Genomic DNA, 19,170 nt, shown 5'->3' with positions numbered 1-19,170 from the left:
TTTTGAGGAGATCATTTGAGCAAACATCAGTTCAAACTGGACAGCCCCAAACCAAACTAGGGGAAAGACTTGCAGAGCAGGAAGGGAAACAAAACAAGGAAATTATTTGATTGGCTCTAGCTTAAGGCATAGCCTTATTTGGGAAAGCCTAGTGGGCTGTTTTTGATCAGTTGTTCTTAAGTTTCTATTTCGTCCCTTGGAGGCATTTACAAGAATTTACTCTGGTTCAGGTTTCCCTTTGCTTACAAGGCTGTTAAAACATTGGAGCCACCTCAGTCTAACGGCTTCCTTGTTTAATTACAGTTCCAATCAAAAGAAGCAGGTGCTACAAGGTTTCAGTGTGTGGGGCTCCCACAGGTGTCCTCAGGAGGTCCAGTCCTTTTAGCCATTGGCCTGCTTGGCTCACTGCAGAGACTCTCACTGGGTGTCCATTAGAAAACTTAACTCTGCTGTTCTCTTAGAGTCTGCATATCTACAGCCCCACAGACTGGGGCTGAGAGGCAGGCAGCCTGGCCTTTCAGAGACAACTTCTCACAGTTTCATCTCTGCGCTGACCCTATCCATTAGCATCACCTAGGGACCCATTGGAAATGTTAATTCTCAGTTCTGAACTCAGACCTATTGACAGACACCTTGGAAGAAAGGTCCAAGTACCAGTGTTTTAAGAAGCCTCCAGGGGCAACACACCATTGTAAAGCAATTATACTCGAATAAAGATGTTAAAAAAAAAAAAGACGAAGCCTCCAGGGGCTTTCCTCATGGCGGCGCAGTGGTTAAGAATCCACCTGCCAATTCAGGGGGCACGGGTTCGAGCCCTGGTCCGGGAAGATCCCACATGCCGCGGAGAAACTAAGCCCGTGCGCCACAACTACTGAGTCTGCATTCTACAGCCTGGGAGCCACAACTACTGAGCCCACGTGCCATAACTACTGAAGCCTGTACGCCTAGAGCCCATGCTCCACAACAAGAGAAGCCACCACAATGAGAAGCTTGTGCACCGCAACAAAGAGTGGCCCTGCTCGCAGTAACTAGAGAAAGCCTGCATGCAGCAACAAAGGCCCGATGCAGCCAAAAATAAATAATTAATTTTTAAAAAATTAAAAAAAAAGAAATCTGGACTTGGTTCATCACTGGTTCCTTCTGAGGCTTTTCTCCTTGGCTTGTAGATAGTGATCTCCCTTTCTTCACATGGTCTTAATTCTGTGCGCATCTGTATCCTCATCTCCTGTTTTTATAAGGGCACCAGTCATATTGCATAAGGGTCCACACTAATTACCTCATTTTAACTTAATTATCTCTTTTTAAAATAAATGTATTAATTTATTTATTTGGCTGCATTGAGTCTTCATTGCTGCGCGCACGGGCTCTCTCTAGTTGCGGTGAGTGGGGGCTACTCTTTGTTGCGATGAGCGGACTTCTCAGGGATTCTCACAGCAGTGGCTTCTCTTGTTGCAGAGCATGGGCTCTAGGCACGGGGCTTCAGTAGTTGTGGCATGCGGGCTCAGTAGTTGTGGCTCACGGGCTCTACAGCGTAGGCTCAATAGTTGTGGCGCACAGGCTTAGTTGCTCTGCGGCATGTGGTTACTTCCTGGACCAGGGCTCAAACCCGTGTCTCCTGCATTGGCAGGTGGATTCTTAACCACTGCGCCACCAGGGAAGCCCAACATATGAGTTTTTTTTTTTTTGGCTGCACCGTGTCTTAGTTGCGGCACGTGGGATCTTCATTGCTGGTGCGGAATATTCGTTGCAGAATGCGGGATCTTTAGTTGTGGCGTGCGGGATTTTTAGTTGCAGCATGCGAACTCTTAGTTGCATGTTAGTTGTGGCATGTGAGATCTAGTTCCTTGACCAGGGATCGAACCCGTGCCCCCTGCATTGGGAGCACAGAGTCTTAGCCACTGGACCACCAGGGAAGTCCCCAATATAAGTATCAATCTTTGTTGATACTTATTGAATTCTAGTGTTGTTTAATTGTCTGAGACTCACTTCCTGGATGGCTCCTCATTACTGTTACATTATTGTAAATTTTAACTGAATTATTAAAAGGATATTCTAAGTTTGTTTCTGAAGCTTATTACAGTCAAGCCATTCAAGATGGCTGCTGAACCCTCGCTTGTTCTTGTTCTCTGTACATCCCCTGATTGACCAGTCCCTGCTTCACTCACACGGCTATCCAATCCTCTTAATTATAGGACTTAATCAGTAACTGCTTATGTGCTTGCCCCCGGCCTCATCTGCTGGTTTCCCTGGTAACTGTTGAGGCAAACTGACGTCAATTCCTCCTATAAATGGTAGCCTCTTTCTCCCCCAAGTAGCGAAGTTTGCTGCCATGCCCTGCCTGCTATCACAGTGGGATGTTGCTCCAGGACCTTTTACTTCAGTCTTGTAAGATCCCCTATCCAATAAACCATTGATATCTCTGTCACTGACTCTGGGCTGTCTCTTCAGTCTTGAGGCTGGGAAAGTACAGAGCTTGCAGGCCTGCGGGGTGCAGCCCAACACACAGTAATCTATCTTTGGATGAAGGTCGAATGCCCTATGACCTGCAACCAGGAGATTATGCATATTGAAAAAGACATCAGATAAAGGACTCTTTACAGCCACGTTGGAAGGGGCCATATCAGGCCACCTCTCCTGAATGCAAGTCTTTGTTTCTAACACTCGGCTTCAACTAAATGAGACCAGCACTACCAGACCAGGATGAGAAGACAACATTGGAAATAGAGAGCTGACCCAAAATGCCAGACCAGGCCTGTATACTAATTACTTTGTTAATTGCTCAGACTTCTCCTTATGAACCAAATTTATTTTCCTTGGGCTCAATAATATGCAAGTTTCAAAAATTCAATTCAATTGCTGGGTTTGTGACCAATTACCTATGTCCAGCACTTCTGGACTACCCCAGTGGATTTCACCTCTCCAGGGTTCAGACTGGCTAGCCCTTAGGGATTTATCTTAGAAGAAATTCTAGTGCTGTGTAAGCCACTCCCAATATCACTAAATTGGACCCTCTAACATGGCCTATTAATGATACCTGTTCTGAAACTTCCCTGGTGGCACAGTGCTTAAGAATCCACCTGTCAATGCAGGGGACACAGGTTCGAGTCCTGGTCCAGAAGATCCCACGTGCCACGGAGCAACTAAGCCCATGCGCCACAACTACTGAAGCCCATGCACCTAGAGCCTGTGCTCTGCAACAAGAGAAGCCACTGCAACGAGAAGCCTGTGCACCACAACGAAGAGTGGCCCCCGCTCACCGTAACCTGAGAAAGCCCGCAAGCAGCAACGAAGACCCAATGCAGCCAAAAATAAATACATAAATTTATTTTTTAAAAGGGTATTATCTAATTTTTTAAAAATGGTACCTGTTCTGAACCTGGACCATAAATATTCCTTTTCGCAGGATGTTAAATATATTGGGTCGTTCCTAATAGGATCCAGTGGATTTATGGAACAAGTTTATGGTCTTGGCTCCTCCTGAGTTGGTTAGAAAGATGCACATTTGGTTTCCCTTGGGCTTAAAGTCATCTATGGGTAGCCTCAGAAACAGCCCCTGCCAACTTGCCTTTAATGTGGGCTCACTGGGTTCTATCAGTTTTCCAACATGATTATTTGGCCACAGTATTTATTCCTTCACTTAGAGTAGAAGATTTCATTATTCACATAGAGGCTTTAACAAAATTCTCCCAGCAAGACTTAAACGATAGTAATCAAGCCATTAGCTTGCTCAATTTGGAAGTCTCCATGATAAAAGTGATCCTACAGAATTGCATGGCCCTCTATATATCAACTGCTTCCCAAGGGGGAACTTGTGCTATGATCCATGATGAATGTTGTGTTTTTATAAAGTCTGATGAGTCTTTTTTTTTTCTTTTTTGTGGGCCATTTTTTTAAAACTCTTGATTGAATTTGTCACAATATTGCTTCTGTTTTATATTTTGGTTTTTTGGCTGCAAGGCATGTGGGATCTTAGCTTCCTGGCGAGGGATCGAACCCACACCCCCTGCATTGGAAGGTGAAGTCTTAACCACTGGACCACCAGGGAAGTCCCTGATGAGTCTTCTAAGATAACCCATCTTATATGAAGAATCAAATTTCCACTCTGATTGATACCAGTTTGTGGGAAATACTAGGAAAATGGTTTGGTTCAGGAGGATCTTGGCTTAAATCTTTACTAATCATATTATTACTCCTATTGGCAATTTTAATTCCAATAATGCATTACAGTCAGAGTGAGGCAACAACTATACATAATGTCTGCCCATAAATTCCTTCATAAACCATGCTTTCACCTGCAAGCCTTCTATAGTATTACCATATTTCTGTAATTATATTGCCCTTTAAGTTTTTTGTTAGCTATTTAAGTTATAACAATACACTGATCATCAGGGCCTAGCAACTATAAATTTTTTTACGCCCTCACGTCTTTGTATTACCAATATCAATAAAAGTGAACTTGGGGTCCCATCTGGAGTTCATGAGACCCTGGCCTGCCTATTGCTCAGTCATAATCCTCCACATTTCCCTGGCTGGTTATAATCAGAACAGGTTCTGAAAAGATTAGATTCCTCCTTTTTGTAATCTTAATACTTAAAAAATTAGTTAAGACTAGGATGAATTGAATTTGTCCCAGTTATTTGAACAGATTACCTATTTTTTTTTACAGTGATCCATCACAATTTTAGTAGCCACTCCATCTATCTTCTTGTTAATGTCACTTTTAACGAAACACCTGAACATTTTTTTCTGATTCAATTCTGAGGTTTCTTTCATCTTATTTATATTGTTACCTTTCTTCTGAATAATCCTTACCTTTCTCCCCAGCATTAAGCCCCCCTCAACAGAGCTGACTAAGGAGATCCATAACATCATGCCTCACATCATACTGTCTCCCGTTTTGTTTTTGTTTTTGGCCATGCCGCGCAGCTTGTAGGAATTGACCCCGAGTCATCGGCAGTGAAAGCGCAGTCTTAACCACTGGACCGCCAGGGAATTCCCTGGTCTCCGGTTTTATTGTGGTGTCAATCATCAGCTGGCTCAGAGGGAGGGAGATAAAAGGTACAGTATCATTCTGAATCATGGGGTGCCATCTACAGCTCTAATATCCTCTAGCTGCTTCCTTGATGGCTATATTTTTGCTAGAATAGGGGGTGGGAAGCAGCTAAGGAACCATATTCTTGTCTGACATCCCCTCAGTGTATTTTTTTTTAACTTATTTATTTATGGCTGTGTTGGGTCTTCGTTTCTGTGCGAGGGTTTTCTCCTGTTGTGGCAAGAGGGGGCCACTCTTCATCGCGGTGCGCGGGCCTCTCACTATCGCGGCCTCTCTTGTTGCAGAGCACAGGCTCCAGACGCGCAGGCTCAGTAGTGGTGGCTCACGGGCCTAGTTGCTCCGCGGCATGTGGGATCTTCCCGGACCAGGGCTCGAACCCGTGTCCCCTGCATTGGCAGGCAGATTCTTAACCACTGCGCCACCAGGGAAGTCCCCACAAGTATTATAATTGAAGATTTGCAAGACTCCACAGAACGGACTCCTATGAGGTTTTCTTAAAAGCAAAGCATGGGAGGGACTTCCCTGGTGACCCCCCGCTTCCAATGCAGGGGGCGCAGGTTCAATCCCTGGTTCGGAAACTAACATCCCACATGCCGCACAGCGCGGACAAAAAAAATAAAGCAAAGCAGGTGACATAGAAAGACAAAGAAAATGCAAGACTATATTGGGGGTCAGAGACCTCCAGGCAGTTTCCCAGACTCTTATTCACACAGTGCTGTGATTCACTTCCAAATTAAGCCACAGACATCTGAGTGGTGAACTGTGGCTTGAGGAGAGCTCAAGTCAGAAGATACCAGCAGGGATTTTTATGCCCTTCTGGTAACAGTCGAGCCAGACTGCAAAAACATTACCATTAGCAATCAAAGTGACCCTAGTGTCGTCACAGGATTTTTGGATATCAAACAACACAAAATAAATCCTGCTGTCCTTATCTTAGCAAAGGGTCAAAGCCAGATATTCAGAAGTCCCCAGAGATAAAGTTAGAACTTTTCCAGTCCAGTTTTAAACAAATTCTACCTTACATGAAACAAATGCACAATATATCAAAATTTATGGGATGCTGCTGATATAGTACTACTTACAGGGAAACTTACAGAATAAATGACTACATTAGAAGGGGGTTCTCAAATAAATGACACAGTCCACCTTAAGAAAATAGAAAGGACAAGCTAAATCCTACAGGCAGCCCTATAATAAACCTCTTTCAATGGGAGTCACCAAGAACACAGGATAAGTCACAAAACCCACATCTCTGGAATCCTAGATCTCCATTCTCTCAACCATTTTCCTGCCTGCACAGCAATAGCCTTGACTTGATTCACTGAATCTAAGGGAATCCACAAAATGTTTATAGATTGTCCTGCAAGTGATATTGACCATAGGATAGATAATAGCTCTGAAGGTCCTGACAATTTCTGTACCTTCTCATCCTACACAGCCATAGCATGGGAATATCTTAGCAGGTACCTTTAGCAGGTACATCTCTCTAGGGTGTTGTAATCTCTCCAACTACTTATTATTCACACCCAATGTTTCTGAACCATATGGTTTCCACCTGGCACCTGTAGGTCTTCCAGCCAGTGACACCTGCCTACCGAATTCTGAACTCAGGCTCCTTGGCAGGTACCAGAGGCCAGCTGCCTCTTAATAATGCTTGGGAATATGAAACATTCTATAGGAACAAGGGACCAGCTGCTCTTCTTCATACTTACTTATGGACCCACAAATAAAACTAGCCTCCAGGCCACATGGTATGTCTCACAGAGCCCTGAAGTCATTCCTAGAAGGTCTTGGGTAGCAATGCAAATTGGGCCAATAGTGGACAGCTATTCTTTGCCATCATGCTGTCCTCTCTGAAGCACAGAAAACCAAGGATTCCCACAAAATCTGTTTATCATTTCATGCTAGTAGAACACAGTTGTGTCCTCAACACACTCCACACAATGAACAGAACCCTCAAGATTAAAGGCAGCTCAGATTAAGGACTTTATTATTGTACAAACACGAGCAAATGTGGGACACAGAGTTCCAGGGCTGCGGGACTTGGACACTGTATACATCCACAATGAGACCAAGAAATACACGAAGGTAAATCTCTGCAAGCTCCCTGGAGAGCCCATCTTATGAGCTGATTCTTTCCACACCTAAGCCAGTCAAAGGGTGAAAATGAGGCCCCCTGTAGGCCACTGACGCCAGTCACGACTCCTTCCAGGGACTGGAGAGATGGCAGAGGTCTGCTTGACTAAGCTTGTAACTGACACACCCTGTGGGACTTTGCCAGATGGGAACAGCAGGATGCCTTCTACCAACTGGGAAAGGCACTAAGCAGTTTAGAATGTGCGCCACAGCTCCTGAAAGCACCTCACGTGCGTGGCACTCATCAGGAATCTTTCTGTTGTGGATGTTTGTATGTATGAGGTTTCACTTCTGACTGACGGCTCTCTCACAAAACCCACATTCAGGGCTTCACTCTGGGGACAGTTGTTAGGTTGAACAAGGAGACAGCACATTCCCTGTACTCTAAAGCCTTTGTCCAGCATGGACTTCTTGTGCCGAATAAGGTTTGGCCTTTGGGTGAAGGCTTTCCCACGTCTGCTGCACTCACAAGCACTGCTAGGTACTCTCAAGTGTACAGCAAGTTGGGAACGCTGGCTAAAAGGCTTCCCGCACTCACTGTACTCTCACGGCCTTTCTCCAGTGTGAGTCCTCTGGTGGAGAACAAGTGTGTGTCTGTGGTTGAAGTCCTTCCCACACTCCCTGCACTCAGAGGACCTTTCTCCAGTGTGAACCTTCCAGTGCCGAATAAGGTTTGGCCTTTGAGTGAAGGCTTTCCCACATCTGCTGCACTCATAAGGCTTTTCTCCAGAGTGAACTTTCTGGTGCTGAACGAGTTTGGAGATGCAGCTAAAGGCTTTCCCACATCTGCTGCATTCATAATCACTGCTATGAATTCGCCAGTGTACGTTAAGGTGGGAGCTTTGACTGAAGGACTTCCCGCACTCCCTGCACTCATAAGGCCTTTCTCCAGTGTGAGTCCTCCAGTGCAGAACCAGTGTGTGTCTGTGGTTGAACTCTTTCCCACACTCACTGCACACATAAGTCCTGTGTGAACCTCCTGGTGTCGAATGAGGTTAGAATTGCTGCTAAAGAATTTTCCACAGTTACTGCACTGATAGAGCCTCTCACCTATGTGAACTCGCCTGTGTTCAACAAGACCGGAGACTTGTCTAAAGAACTTCCCACACTCACTGCACTCAAAAGGCCTTTCTCCAGTGTGGACTGTCTGATGTTTAAAAAGGTCACAGCTTTGGCTAAAGAATTTCCCACATTGGCTGCACTCATAAGGCCTTTCTCCAGTGTGGATTCTCTGGTGCCTTGCAAGTGTGTCTTTCCGAGTGAGCACTTTCCCAGATTCACTACATTTATGAAGCTTCTGTCCAGTGCTAAGGGCTCCCCCAAGCTCAGTGCTCTTATGGGGCTTCATTCTGTCATGAGAAACCTGGTGCTGAAGGCCAGAGGTGGCTGGCAAGTCCACTCTGCCCTCACCGTGTATGTAAGTCTTCTCTGGCACATAGATTCTGCAGCTTTTCACAGTGTCCCTGCCCTCATCCCTCCTGAAGAATTTCTCTCCACTGTGCTGCTTGTGGTGCTGGTGAAGGTCTGCACTGAACCAGAACTGCTTCCCATGTGCCTCACATATGTGTGGTTCCTGCCTGGCTTTCCCCCATGGGTATTCAGTCAGGTGTAAGAGGTCTTTCAATATTGGGCCAGACATGTCACATGGGTGTGTTTTCAGACCTGCCACAGGAGTCCTGAACTGTGACACTCCTTCTAAATAAACACTCTGCTCAGAGGAAACAGCCTCAGCCTCCACTCCACACCAACAACCTGAAAGCAGAGAAGTGCCCAATGAGATGCATGTTGACTTTGAAGGAGGGGACAGCCCCATCATAAATGTGTCTCACACACCGAGGATAAGTCCATGGGACGGTTTACAGGACAGAGAGGCAGGTATAGGTTGAGGAAGGGATTGCTATGCAGTGCAGGGCCTCTGAAGGTCACAGAATGGGGGAGGCCTCCTGAAGGCAAGGACATGAGGCCAGAATGAGGACAGAATAGAGCAAACAGTTTCCAGTAGGACGTTGGCTGTTGGGACAGGTGAGTGCTAGGCAGAAGGGCATGTCCAGGCCCAGGAAACTCCAATCACAAGTGAGCAGATGGTGTTCAAAGATTACTGAAGGATATGTGCACATCTCGTGACACATTAAGTGCAGGCCAATGTTGCAGACGAATGCGGAGTGAGCAGTAAGGAGGAATGGATGCAAGGTGGATGCCAGGGGCTAGAAGTCAGACTAGAAATAAGTCACAGTGTCCAGAATGGGGAAGGACAGGTAGAAACACTGTGTGTCCACAGGCCTTGAAATCAAACACAGGTGGAAACAGTCAATATCTCTGGATTTGAACCCAACCTTGACATCATGCCCTTCCTTGGTGTCCACTCACCAGGTCCAGGTCCCTTCTGAGCCTCTTTCTCTGTGGCTGGAGTCATATCCACCTGGGCAGGCATCCAGAGCTCCTCCCCTTGCTCAGCTGCGTGACTAAATGTGATCTGGAGGATGCAATTCCTAAGCGAAACCCAGCACTGGTGAGTACTGGCTCAGAGAAACCCACCCTATGACAGACCACAAGTTAAAGCATAATAATTATTACTGGGACTTCCCTGGTGGTCCAGTGGTTAAGACCCTGTGCTTCCACTGCACGGGGTGTGGGTTCAATCCCTAGTCAGGGAACTAAGATCCTGCATGCCACACTGCTAAGCCAAAATAATAATAATAATTATAATTATTACAAAAAGAACCATGAAGGAAGCATCCAAAGGTCTACATAAGTAGTGACTATGTGAGTGCCTGTAACCCCTGGTATAATGGAGCCCCAGAAAATGTCACCTGGAGGAAGGGGGCAGAACCTTGGGCACAGGGGTGTCATAATTCTAGACAGATTCACCAGCCCAGAAAGTGACCAAGACTATGGGTTCCATTGGGAAAACTATGTCTTGTGACCCCCAAACCTTTGGCTGCGTGGCTTCGGGGCTGCTCAGTAAGAAGTGAGGACATGCCATAGAGCATAGCCCTGGCAGCCATGGCACCTACTCCAGGAAACATGGCAAGAAAGCTGTGTGGGAAGGACAGAGCGGTCCCTGTGGGAAAGGAGAAAGGAGATGGAGTTGGTGTGAGGGTCTTACCCAGGAAGGCTAAAAGTGCAAAGTTCTCCAACATCACATCCCGGTACAGGAGTCTCTGATCCTCATCAAGGAGCACCCATTCTTCCCGGGAGAAGTACACAAACACGTCCTCAGAGATGGCACAGCCCTGCAAAGATGGGGACAGCAAGGTCCATGAAAAGTGTCTCAAGTGAGTATCCCCACTCTACCTACGCACAACAATGTCCTGCTCACCCATGTCCCGAGGTCCCCAACTCAAACGAAGTACCAGGCATTGATACCATCGGTCCTTTCTCTCTCCTGACTACCCCCAGTGATCACTGTGTCAGCCCACAGCAACAACAAGCAGGTTAGGAGATAGATGCCATTTAAGCTCTGAGCCTGGCCCAGTTCCCCTGGGGAACCTCAGAGCATACTCCCTGGACATACTTCCTAAACCTGCGCTCACTCTTTTCACTTAAGCCCCCAACAACAGGGTCCTAGGCCAATCAGTTTACACTCCCTCCTCTCCTGCATATCACTCTTTGGACCATGCCTGCCTCACATCTTCAGCTACCTACAACCAACTTTCTGGCCCACACCACAGACATTACCCTGGACTCCCCAGATGTCACTCTGTACACAGCATGGAGAGAACACTTGGCAATACAATCAGGATGCTATCTTGTCCCAAACCTCTAGTGGCCCCCGCTGCCAAAGCCCCCATTCCTGCTTTAAAACCCTCCCAACCTGGCCCTTTTCCTTTCTTCAAATCACGGCACCCAGAACCACATGCACACCTCAGTTACTCTGAGCTCTCTTCCATTTCCCAGTTGTACACTGTATTAAGTTTCCTATGACTGCTGTAACAAATCACTAGTAGCTCGGTGGCTTAAATCAACTCAAATTTATCATCTTACATCTGGAGGTTGTAAGTCCAAAATGGGCTTCACTAGGCTAAAGATCAAAATGTCAGCAGGATTGGGACTTCCCTGGTGGCACAGTGGTTAAGAATCCACCTTCCAATGCAGGGGGCCTGGGTTCGATCCCTGGTCAGGGAACTAGATCCCACATGCATGCCACAACTAAGGAGCCTGCCTGCCGAAACTAAGACCAAAAAAAAAAAAAAACAAGATGTCAGCAGGATTATATTCCTTCTGGCAACTCCACAGAAGAATCTGTTTCCTTAGCTTTTCTAGCTTCTAAAAAACCTCCTGCATCCTTGAGTCCTTGCCCCTTCCTCCATCGGCAAAGTCAGCAACTATCATTCTGACATCTGTTTCATTCCTCAAATCTCCTTCTTTGATTCTGATCCTCCTGTGATTACACTGGGTCCACGGGATAACCCAGGATAATCTGTCCATCTCAAGATCATTAGCTTAATCACATATATAAAGTCCCTGTTGCAGGACATCCCTGGTGGCACAGCGGCTAAGACTTCGCGCTCGCAATTCAGGGGTCCTGGGTTCGATCCCTTGTCAGAGAACTAGATCCCACATGCATTCTGCAAACAACAGTTTGCATGCCACAACTAAGGAGCAGTGAGCCTCAACTAAGGAGCCTGCCTGCTGCAACTAAGACCCAGCACAACCAAATAAATAAATAAACATTAAAAAAAAAAAAAGTCTCTGTTGCCATGTGAGATAACACGTCCAAAGCTTCTAGGGATTAGGAAATGGACATCTTTGGGAGGTCATTAAGCTACTTATCACATACATGTTGTCCCCACACCAGTCACAACTTTCCTACACCTAATTATCTGAAAATTAACTTTACAACAGACCTCCCCATTTCAGTGGCTGGCATTTCCATCCTTCCAGCAGCTAAACCCAAAGCTTTGGGTCATCTCTCCTTTACTTCCTTCTCTCACAATCGACTTCAGAAAATAAAATCAGCCCTAGTAAAGTAACAGCATGAGAACACAACCTCTGTGCCACCCTCACAGCAATCACTCTGGTGCAGCCCATCAATGCTCATTTAGACTGCTGCAGTAGTCTCCTCCTTGAGACTGTGGTGTGACCATATATAAAAATAAAATTCTCACCTATAACCTCTGCAGCAACTGAACCGAAATGGTCAGAACTCTCATAAAAACTGCCTTCCTGGGACTTCCATGGTGGCACAGTGGTTAAGAATCCTCCTGCCAATGCAGGGGACACAGGTTCAGGCCCTGGTCCGGGAAGATCCCACATGCCGCGGAGCAACTAAGCCCGTGCGCCACAACTACTGAGCTTGTGCTCTAGAGCCTGCATGCCAAAACTACTGAAGCCCGTGCCCCTAGAGCCCATGCCCCGCAACAAGAGAAGCCACCGCCATGAGAAGCCCGCGCACCGCAACTAGAGAAAGCCCGTGCATAGCAACAAAGACCCAACGGACCCAAAAAATAAATATATATATAAATTTATTTTTAAAAACCCCAAAACTGCCCTCTTCTCTTTACACCCACTTCCAACTTAGGGGCCAATCAGCCTTCCCCCTCCCCTGCCCTCGAGCCCCAGCTAAAGGCAAGTGATGATGCCCAACTCCCTTGCTATTAGCAAGCTCTGAATAAATGTGAATAATTTCCACACCTACCATCACTCCGTCTCCACCATCACTCTAGCCCTTCACTGTCTGTTCTCTCTGCTGCCAGAGGAAGACTGCTGAGGCTCTGCTCCACTTTCCCCATGGCTCCCATCACCCTCAGAATAGAGGCCAAGACACTCAGCTGGCCATTTCAGGCCTGAAACCTGTCCCCATGTTGTCTCCCCCAGAAAGGAAAGAGACTAATTGTTGTTGGACACTTACAGCTCAGCTTCAACTCCAAGCATCTGAACATGCCTGGGACGCCTTCCATCCCTCATCTCTCTGGGTTCTACAGAAACTTCTCCATGTAACGATGGCTTAGACGGAGACTGCTTCCTCAGAGCCTGCAGACACAACTGCTGGGACAGGGGAGAGCAAAGACACGTAATCCCACATATTGGGAAGGTGAGGGCTCAGCTATCAGCTTGGCCACTGTCATTGGAGCCTGTGGGCAAAAGGGATGGGAACAGCCCATATCACACCAGGGGATGGAGGTGCTATTCCCGTCTCCAGGATTCTACAACCCCAGAAACGAGATGGGGCACCGGAAGCCCTGCCCCAAAGGGAAGTGCTCACAGAAAAAGGCCCCTCTCCTGGGCCATGATTGGCAGACAGCTGACACCCTGTGGCACTGAGAATTCTGGGTACTGCAGTCTCCACCTCGACATCAGGTGCTGAGGGGAAGCCTGTGGTCAGAAGGTGGAAGGCAAAGGAATTGAGTGCCTACTGTCTTAGTCTGCCAGTTGCTCCCAAGCCTCAGGCTGCATCTCATACCTCAGAGTCTCTGTAACTGGATGAGTTTGGTACCAAACCCAAGTTCGGCTGCTCGCCACTCGAAAAGCCAATACTCGACAAACAAGTGTTGGTGGAAAAGGAAAAGTTGCTTTATTCAGGAGGCCAGCAATCTGGGAAGCTGGTGGACTAATGTCCTAAGACCATCTCCAAGTTGCTGGTTAGGAGACAAAGGTTTTAAAGGCCATGTGAGGGAGGGGCTGCAGGGTGCATGATCCACTTGTGCTCAATCCTCAGATTGGTTGGCATCAAGGTGAAGTTTCGAGCATCAGCAATCTTCTGGTTTCAACCCGTCTGGTGTCTACGTGCTTGCGGTCACCAGTTTTCCTCCGGTGGGGGTCGGCTTCATATAAAATCTCCAGTGCGCGCTTCATATCCTGAGCGTGATACAACGCTAGCTGTTTTGGAGGTTCACAGCCTGCAAATCCCAGCCTCATCCTTCCGAATTTGGGACCCAAGGCCAGCAGTTTCACCTCCATGTTGTGAAATGTAAAATGAAGATAAAACCTCCCTAGCAGACCTCTGTGAAATTGTTTAAATATTTCTCAAACATAAACGTCCATTCACTAAAACAGCAGAAAAAAATAGTGCCCATACCTTGGTGAGGTTAAGTATCAAGTGATTAAACCAGTGCAAGGTGCATGATTAGTGCTGAATACATGGTCCTTATCATCACAAACCTGGGCTCTCAGGTACCCATGTGGTAGGAGGTGAGTCAAGGCTGCCTACTTGCAGCGTCTGTCAAAATTCACATACACAGGGCTTCCCTGGTGGCGCAGTGGTTGAGAGTCCGCCTGCCGATGCAGGGGACACGGGTTCGTGCCCCGGTCCGGGAAGATCCCACATGCCGCGGAGCAGCTGTGCCTGTGAGCCACGGCCACTGAGCCTGCGCGTCTTGAGCCTGTGCTCCGCAACAGGAGAGGCCACAACAGTGAGAGGCCCACGTACCGCAAAAAAAAAAAAAAAAAAGAAAAAGAAAAAGAAAAAATTCACATACACATACCCTGAACCTACGAGTAGCCTTAACAGGAATGATTTAAAATTTTACAAGATAGCAGTGTACAATCTGTGCCATTTAAAATTATTTCAAGAAAAAAATAATCACACATACAGAATGACGTTATCAATTTCAGGTAGCCAGTTGCACTAGGGATATGTTCTAGACAAGATGATTCAAGATTTACAGTTTAAGAAATATTTTCCTGGGACTTTCCTGGTGGTACAGTGGTAAAGAATCCGCCTTACAGTGCAGGGGATGAGGCTTCGATTCCTGGTCAGGAAACTAAGATCCCACATGCTGTGGGGCAACTAAGTCCGTGCGCCACAACTACTGCGCTCGTGTGCCTCAACTAGAGAGCCTGCATGCCACAAACTACAGAGCCCACATGCTCTGTAACCTACGTGCCACAGCTACAGAGCCTGCGCGCCACAAATAGAGAGAAACCCACACGCCGCAATGAAAGATCCCACATACCACAACTAAGACCCGATGCAGCCAAAATAAAATAAATAAATAAATAATCTAAAAAACCCAAATTTTTCCCTCAGGATTAAGTACAGCATAGGGTTGTAGCATAATTCTTCTATATCTTACTTTCAAATTCACAATCTTTGAACTTGCATTAGAACCAATCATGTTGTGTTTGGCTTCAAATTCAATGCAGTCTAGCACATGGTGTCCAGTGTCTGACTTCACAGGCTGAGCTCTAGGGGGAGGCTTACCTGGGTTTTCAGCTGGTAACCCCATTACTGATTATAGTACCTTATGCAGAAAGCCTCACTTCTCCAAGCTTCAGTCCCCTCATTTCTGAAACGGGGAAATAACAGTATTCACAGCACATGGTTTTTGGGATTATTACCTGGGGAATTACATGACATCCTCTGGTCATTCTTCCAACAGTGCTTCAAACCCTTCCCAATGGAGGACAGAAAATGACTCCTGACCATCCACATTCTCTTGACTTGATTCAGAGGATTTCAGGTGCTCAATTCCTCCAGGAACCAGAACCTCACCCCCACCAGACCCCCCCCAACTATCCTCAGGTAAACTGGCTCCAATTGGATCTGTGTAGTAAGTGGAAGCTCAGCCTGAATTCCCATGACTCAAGCTTACCAGATCCAGTCTCCAACAGGATTCCACCACTTGATACTGGGGTCCAAAGTGAGCACTAAACCCTGGGAAAAGGGAAAAAGTGCAGTCACTGAATTCTATGGAAAAGATTGCTCCATTCGTTTAGGTCATCTTTAATTTCCCTCAGCAGAAGTGTTTTTGTAGATTTCAACTAAACTTTGAAGTTTTCAGTAATACTGAAAAAATAACTTTGTAGTTTTCAATAAAATACTTAGGAATGAATATAATGAAAGAACATGTACATGTTTCATTATATTCATTCCTAAGTACTTTTTTATGCTATAGATTTGTAAATTTTAATCGTTCAATTTTTGCTTTCTGTGTATTGTTAACATATAGAACACAGTTCATTTACATCTATATCCCTGTCTACCACACACACGTGTATTTATACATATATATAAAGAGAAAGAGAACTGTACACAGCACTTGGCTACATTCAGTTATGCTAGTGAGTCTTCTGCATCAATTGATATGATGTGATTTTTCTTCTTTTTTTTTCTTTAGCCTGTTAATATGTTGGATAACATTCTTTGCTCTTCTAATATTAAACAAACCTGGCACCACTGAAAGAAATCTTTCTTGGTCATGGTATATAATTCTTTTTACGCACTGCTGAATTTTATTTGCTAATACTATCTTAATGATATTTATGTCTATTTTCATGAGGATAGTTCTACAAAAATTTTCAGATGTCTTACAATTTTCTTTACATTCTATTTTTTTAATTAATTATTTATTTATTTTTGGCTGTGTTCGGTCTTCGTTGCCACGCGCAGGCTTTCTCTAGTTGTGGCGAGGGGGGCTACTCTTTGTTGCGATGCACAGGCGTCTCACTGCAGTGGCTTCGCTTGTTGTGGAGCACGGGCTCTAGGCATGCGGGCTTCAGTAGTTGCAGTACGCGGGCCCCGTAATTGTGGCTCACGTGTTCTATAGCACAGGCTCAGTAGTTGTGGCACACAGGCTTACTTGCTCCGCGGCATGTGGCAGGCGGATTCTTAACCACTGCGCCACCAGGGAAGCCCATCTTTACATTCTATTATGTGTTCTATAAAGACAGTTGTATTTGGTATGCAGTTCTAAAATATCAATGTGTTTGTAAACCTTGTCATATGCCTGATAATCACCTTGATTCCTTCTTCCATTGATTGCTCCTATTTTGGTCATTTAGGTTGGAGTTGTATTTGTTGTTCTAACTAATGCGATTTCCTCCTATGCCCTGTGTGTTCCTATGCCCTGTGTGTTCATCCCATGGCAGCTTTAGACATTGAAGATATAGTCTTTCACTCTTTGTTTATTTATTTATTTTTTTTGCTGTACGCGGGCCTCTCACTGTTGTGGCCTCTCCCGTTGCGCAGCACAGGCTCCGGACGCGCAGGCTCACCGGCCATGGCTCACGGGCCCAGCCGCTTCGTGGCATGTGGGATCTTCCCGGACCGGGGAATGAACCCGTGTCCCCTGCATCAGCAGGCGGACTCTCAACCACTGCGCCACCAGGGAAGCCCCAGTCTTTCACTCTTTAAATTTTGGCTGTCACGGGCTTTACAGAATAGAAGGCTGGAATTCTAAAAGAAATACATTCGTTAATTTTCGACACAATATATTTTGCTTGTTACTGATACATTTAAATTGTTCTTGTGACTTCGCTGGCAGTCCAGTGGTTAAGACTCCGTGCTTCCAACACAGGGAACACAGGTTCAATCCCACATGCTTCATGGCACGGCCAAAAAAAAGTTAAAAAAATTAATCTTGCCTGTTTCACAAAAATATGCTCCTAATTTATCTCCTATTGGTTTCCTTATTTCTTTTACTCTTTGATACTTAACAGTTCTTTAAAATTTAAATGTCTGTGGATTTTCTAGGATATTTTAAATTTTCTAATTTAGTTTTGCTTTATTTAGAGAATATATTCTATACTGCTTCAATTTTAAAGCTTACTGAAAATTATTTTATGTCCCTAGCATTTGGTTTATCTTGGAGGAATGTACCATGTGTACCTGAAAAGAATGTGTATTCTGCTATAGACTGGAGTAATGTTTTATACATATCTACTGAATCAAGTTAGCTGATGATATTGGTCATGTCTTGTATATCCTTACGGTTTTCCTGCCTATTCTATTAATTATTGAAAGAATTTTGAAAGCCTGTTCTCAGGTACAAATACATTTAGCATATTCATTCATTCATTCATTCATTCATTTGTGGCAGCACCACATGGCTTGTGGGATCTTTGTTCCCTGACCAGGGATAGAACCTGTGCCACCTGCAGTAGAAGCACAGAGTCCTAACCATTGGAGCACCAGGTAATTCCCCATTTAGCATTTTAAAATCTTCTTGATTTAAATTACTTGTTTAATAAGATGTCCCTATGTTATCTTTGGTAATGTTATTTTTCCTAAAGTTGACATTTTCTTATATTAATATAACCTCTCCAACCTTCTTTTTAAAATATATTTATTTATTTATTTATTTTTAGCTGCATTGGGTCTTTGTTGCTGCATGCGGGCTTTCTCTAGTTGCAGTGAGCAGGGACTACTCTTCGTTGCGGTGTGCAGGCTTCCCATTGAGGTGGCCTTTCGTTGCGGAGCACAGGCTCTAGGTGCGTGGGCTTCAGTAGTTGTGGTTCACAGGCTCTACAGCTCAGGCTCAGTACTTGTGGCGCATGGTCGTAGTTGCTCCGTGGCATATGGGATCTTCCCGGACCAAGGCTCAAACCCGTGTCCCCTGCATTGACAGGCAGATTCTTAACCACTGCACCACCAGAGAAGTCCACCTCTCCAACCTTCTTATGGTTAATATTCATGTCTTATTTCATTCCATTCCTTTTAGCATATACTTATGTTTGTAATTAAGGATCATTTGTTATAGGTTGCATGGAGTTTGCCCATGCATTTAATACAGTCTGACAATCTCTCCCTATAATTTAAATATATGAGATATTTAAAGCAATAAAACTGAAAAAGAATTGTGGGTACAAATGTATAATTTACTCGCTTTTATCTTCTTAGAAAGGGATAAATCAGACAAAGAATAAGCATATAAATGATATTAAAAATATAACATTCAGGGCTTCTCTGGTGGCACAGTGGTTGAGAATCTGCCTGCCAATGCAGGGGACACGGGTTCGAACCCTGGTCTGGGAAGATCCCACATGCCACGGAGCAACTGGGCCCGTGAGCCACAATTACTGAGCCTAAGCGTCTGGAGCCTGTGCTCCGCAACAAGAGAGGCCACGATAGTGAGAGGCCCGCGCACCGCGATGAAGAGTGACCCCTGATTGCCACAACTAGAGAAAGCCCTCGCACAGAAACGAAGACCCAACACAGCCATAAATAAATAAATAAAATTTAAAATTCACGACATATGTCAATATTTAAAAAAATAATAATACTATAACATTCAGAAGATACACATTCATCTTGATTTTAC

At 45.4% G+C, this 19,170-nt stretch overlaps 1 protein-coding gene and 1 long non-coding RNA gene across 2 annotated transcripts in view; both read right to left on the bottom strand.

The window, feature by feature from the left end:
• Positions 1-7,025: 7,025 nt before the first annotated feature.
• Positions 7,026-14,089, bottom strand: ZNF671 (zinc finger protein 671). The gene is given in 6 exon segments (XM_029236651.1): positions 7,026-8,153; positions 8,156-8,941; positions 9,557-9,643; positions 9,646-9,678; positions 10,296-10,422; positions 13,916-14,089. Coding segments are annotated over 6 exon segments (1,626 nt in total). The 3' UTR covers positions 7,026-7,734.
• A 530-nt stretch (positions 14,090-14,619) lies between these two features.
• Positions 14,620-19,170, bottom strand: part of LOC114907973 — a 9,407-nt gene continuing 4,856 nt past the window's right edge. Inside the window, exons 2-3 of the long non-coding RNA XR_003796829.1 lie at positions 15,724-15,785; positions 14,620-15,417 (exon numbers count right to left, since the gene is read on the bottom strand). This is a non-coding gene — a long non-coding RNA (uncharacterized LOC114907973). The remainder of the gene's footprint in view (positions 15,418-15,723; positions 15,786-19,170) is intronic.

Source organism: Monodon monoceros, unplaced genomic scaffold (assembly GCF_005190385.1).
Source record: "Monodon monoceros isolate NGI ecotype Baffin Bay Population unplaced genomic scaffold, NGI_Narwhal_1 Super_Scaffold_10, whole genome shotgun sequence".
NCBI lineage: Eukaryota > Metazoa > Chordata > Mammalia > Artiodactyla > Monodontidae > Monodon > Monodon monoceros.
Note: the sequence above shows the minus strand (reverse complement) of the source record. Positions and strands in the feature narration are given on the sequence as shown.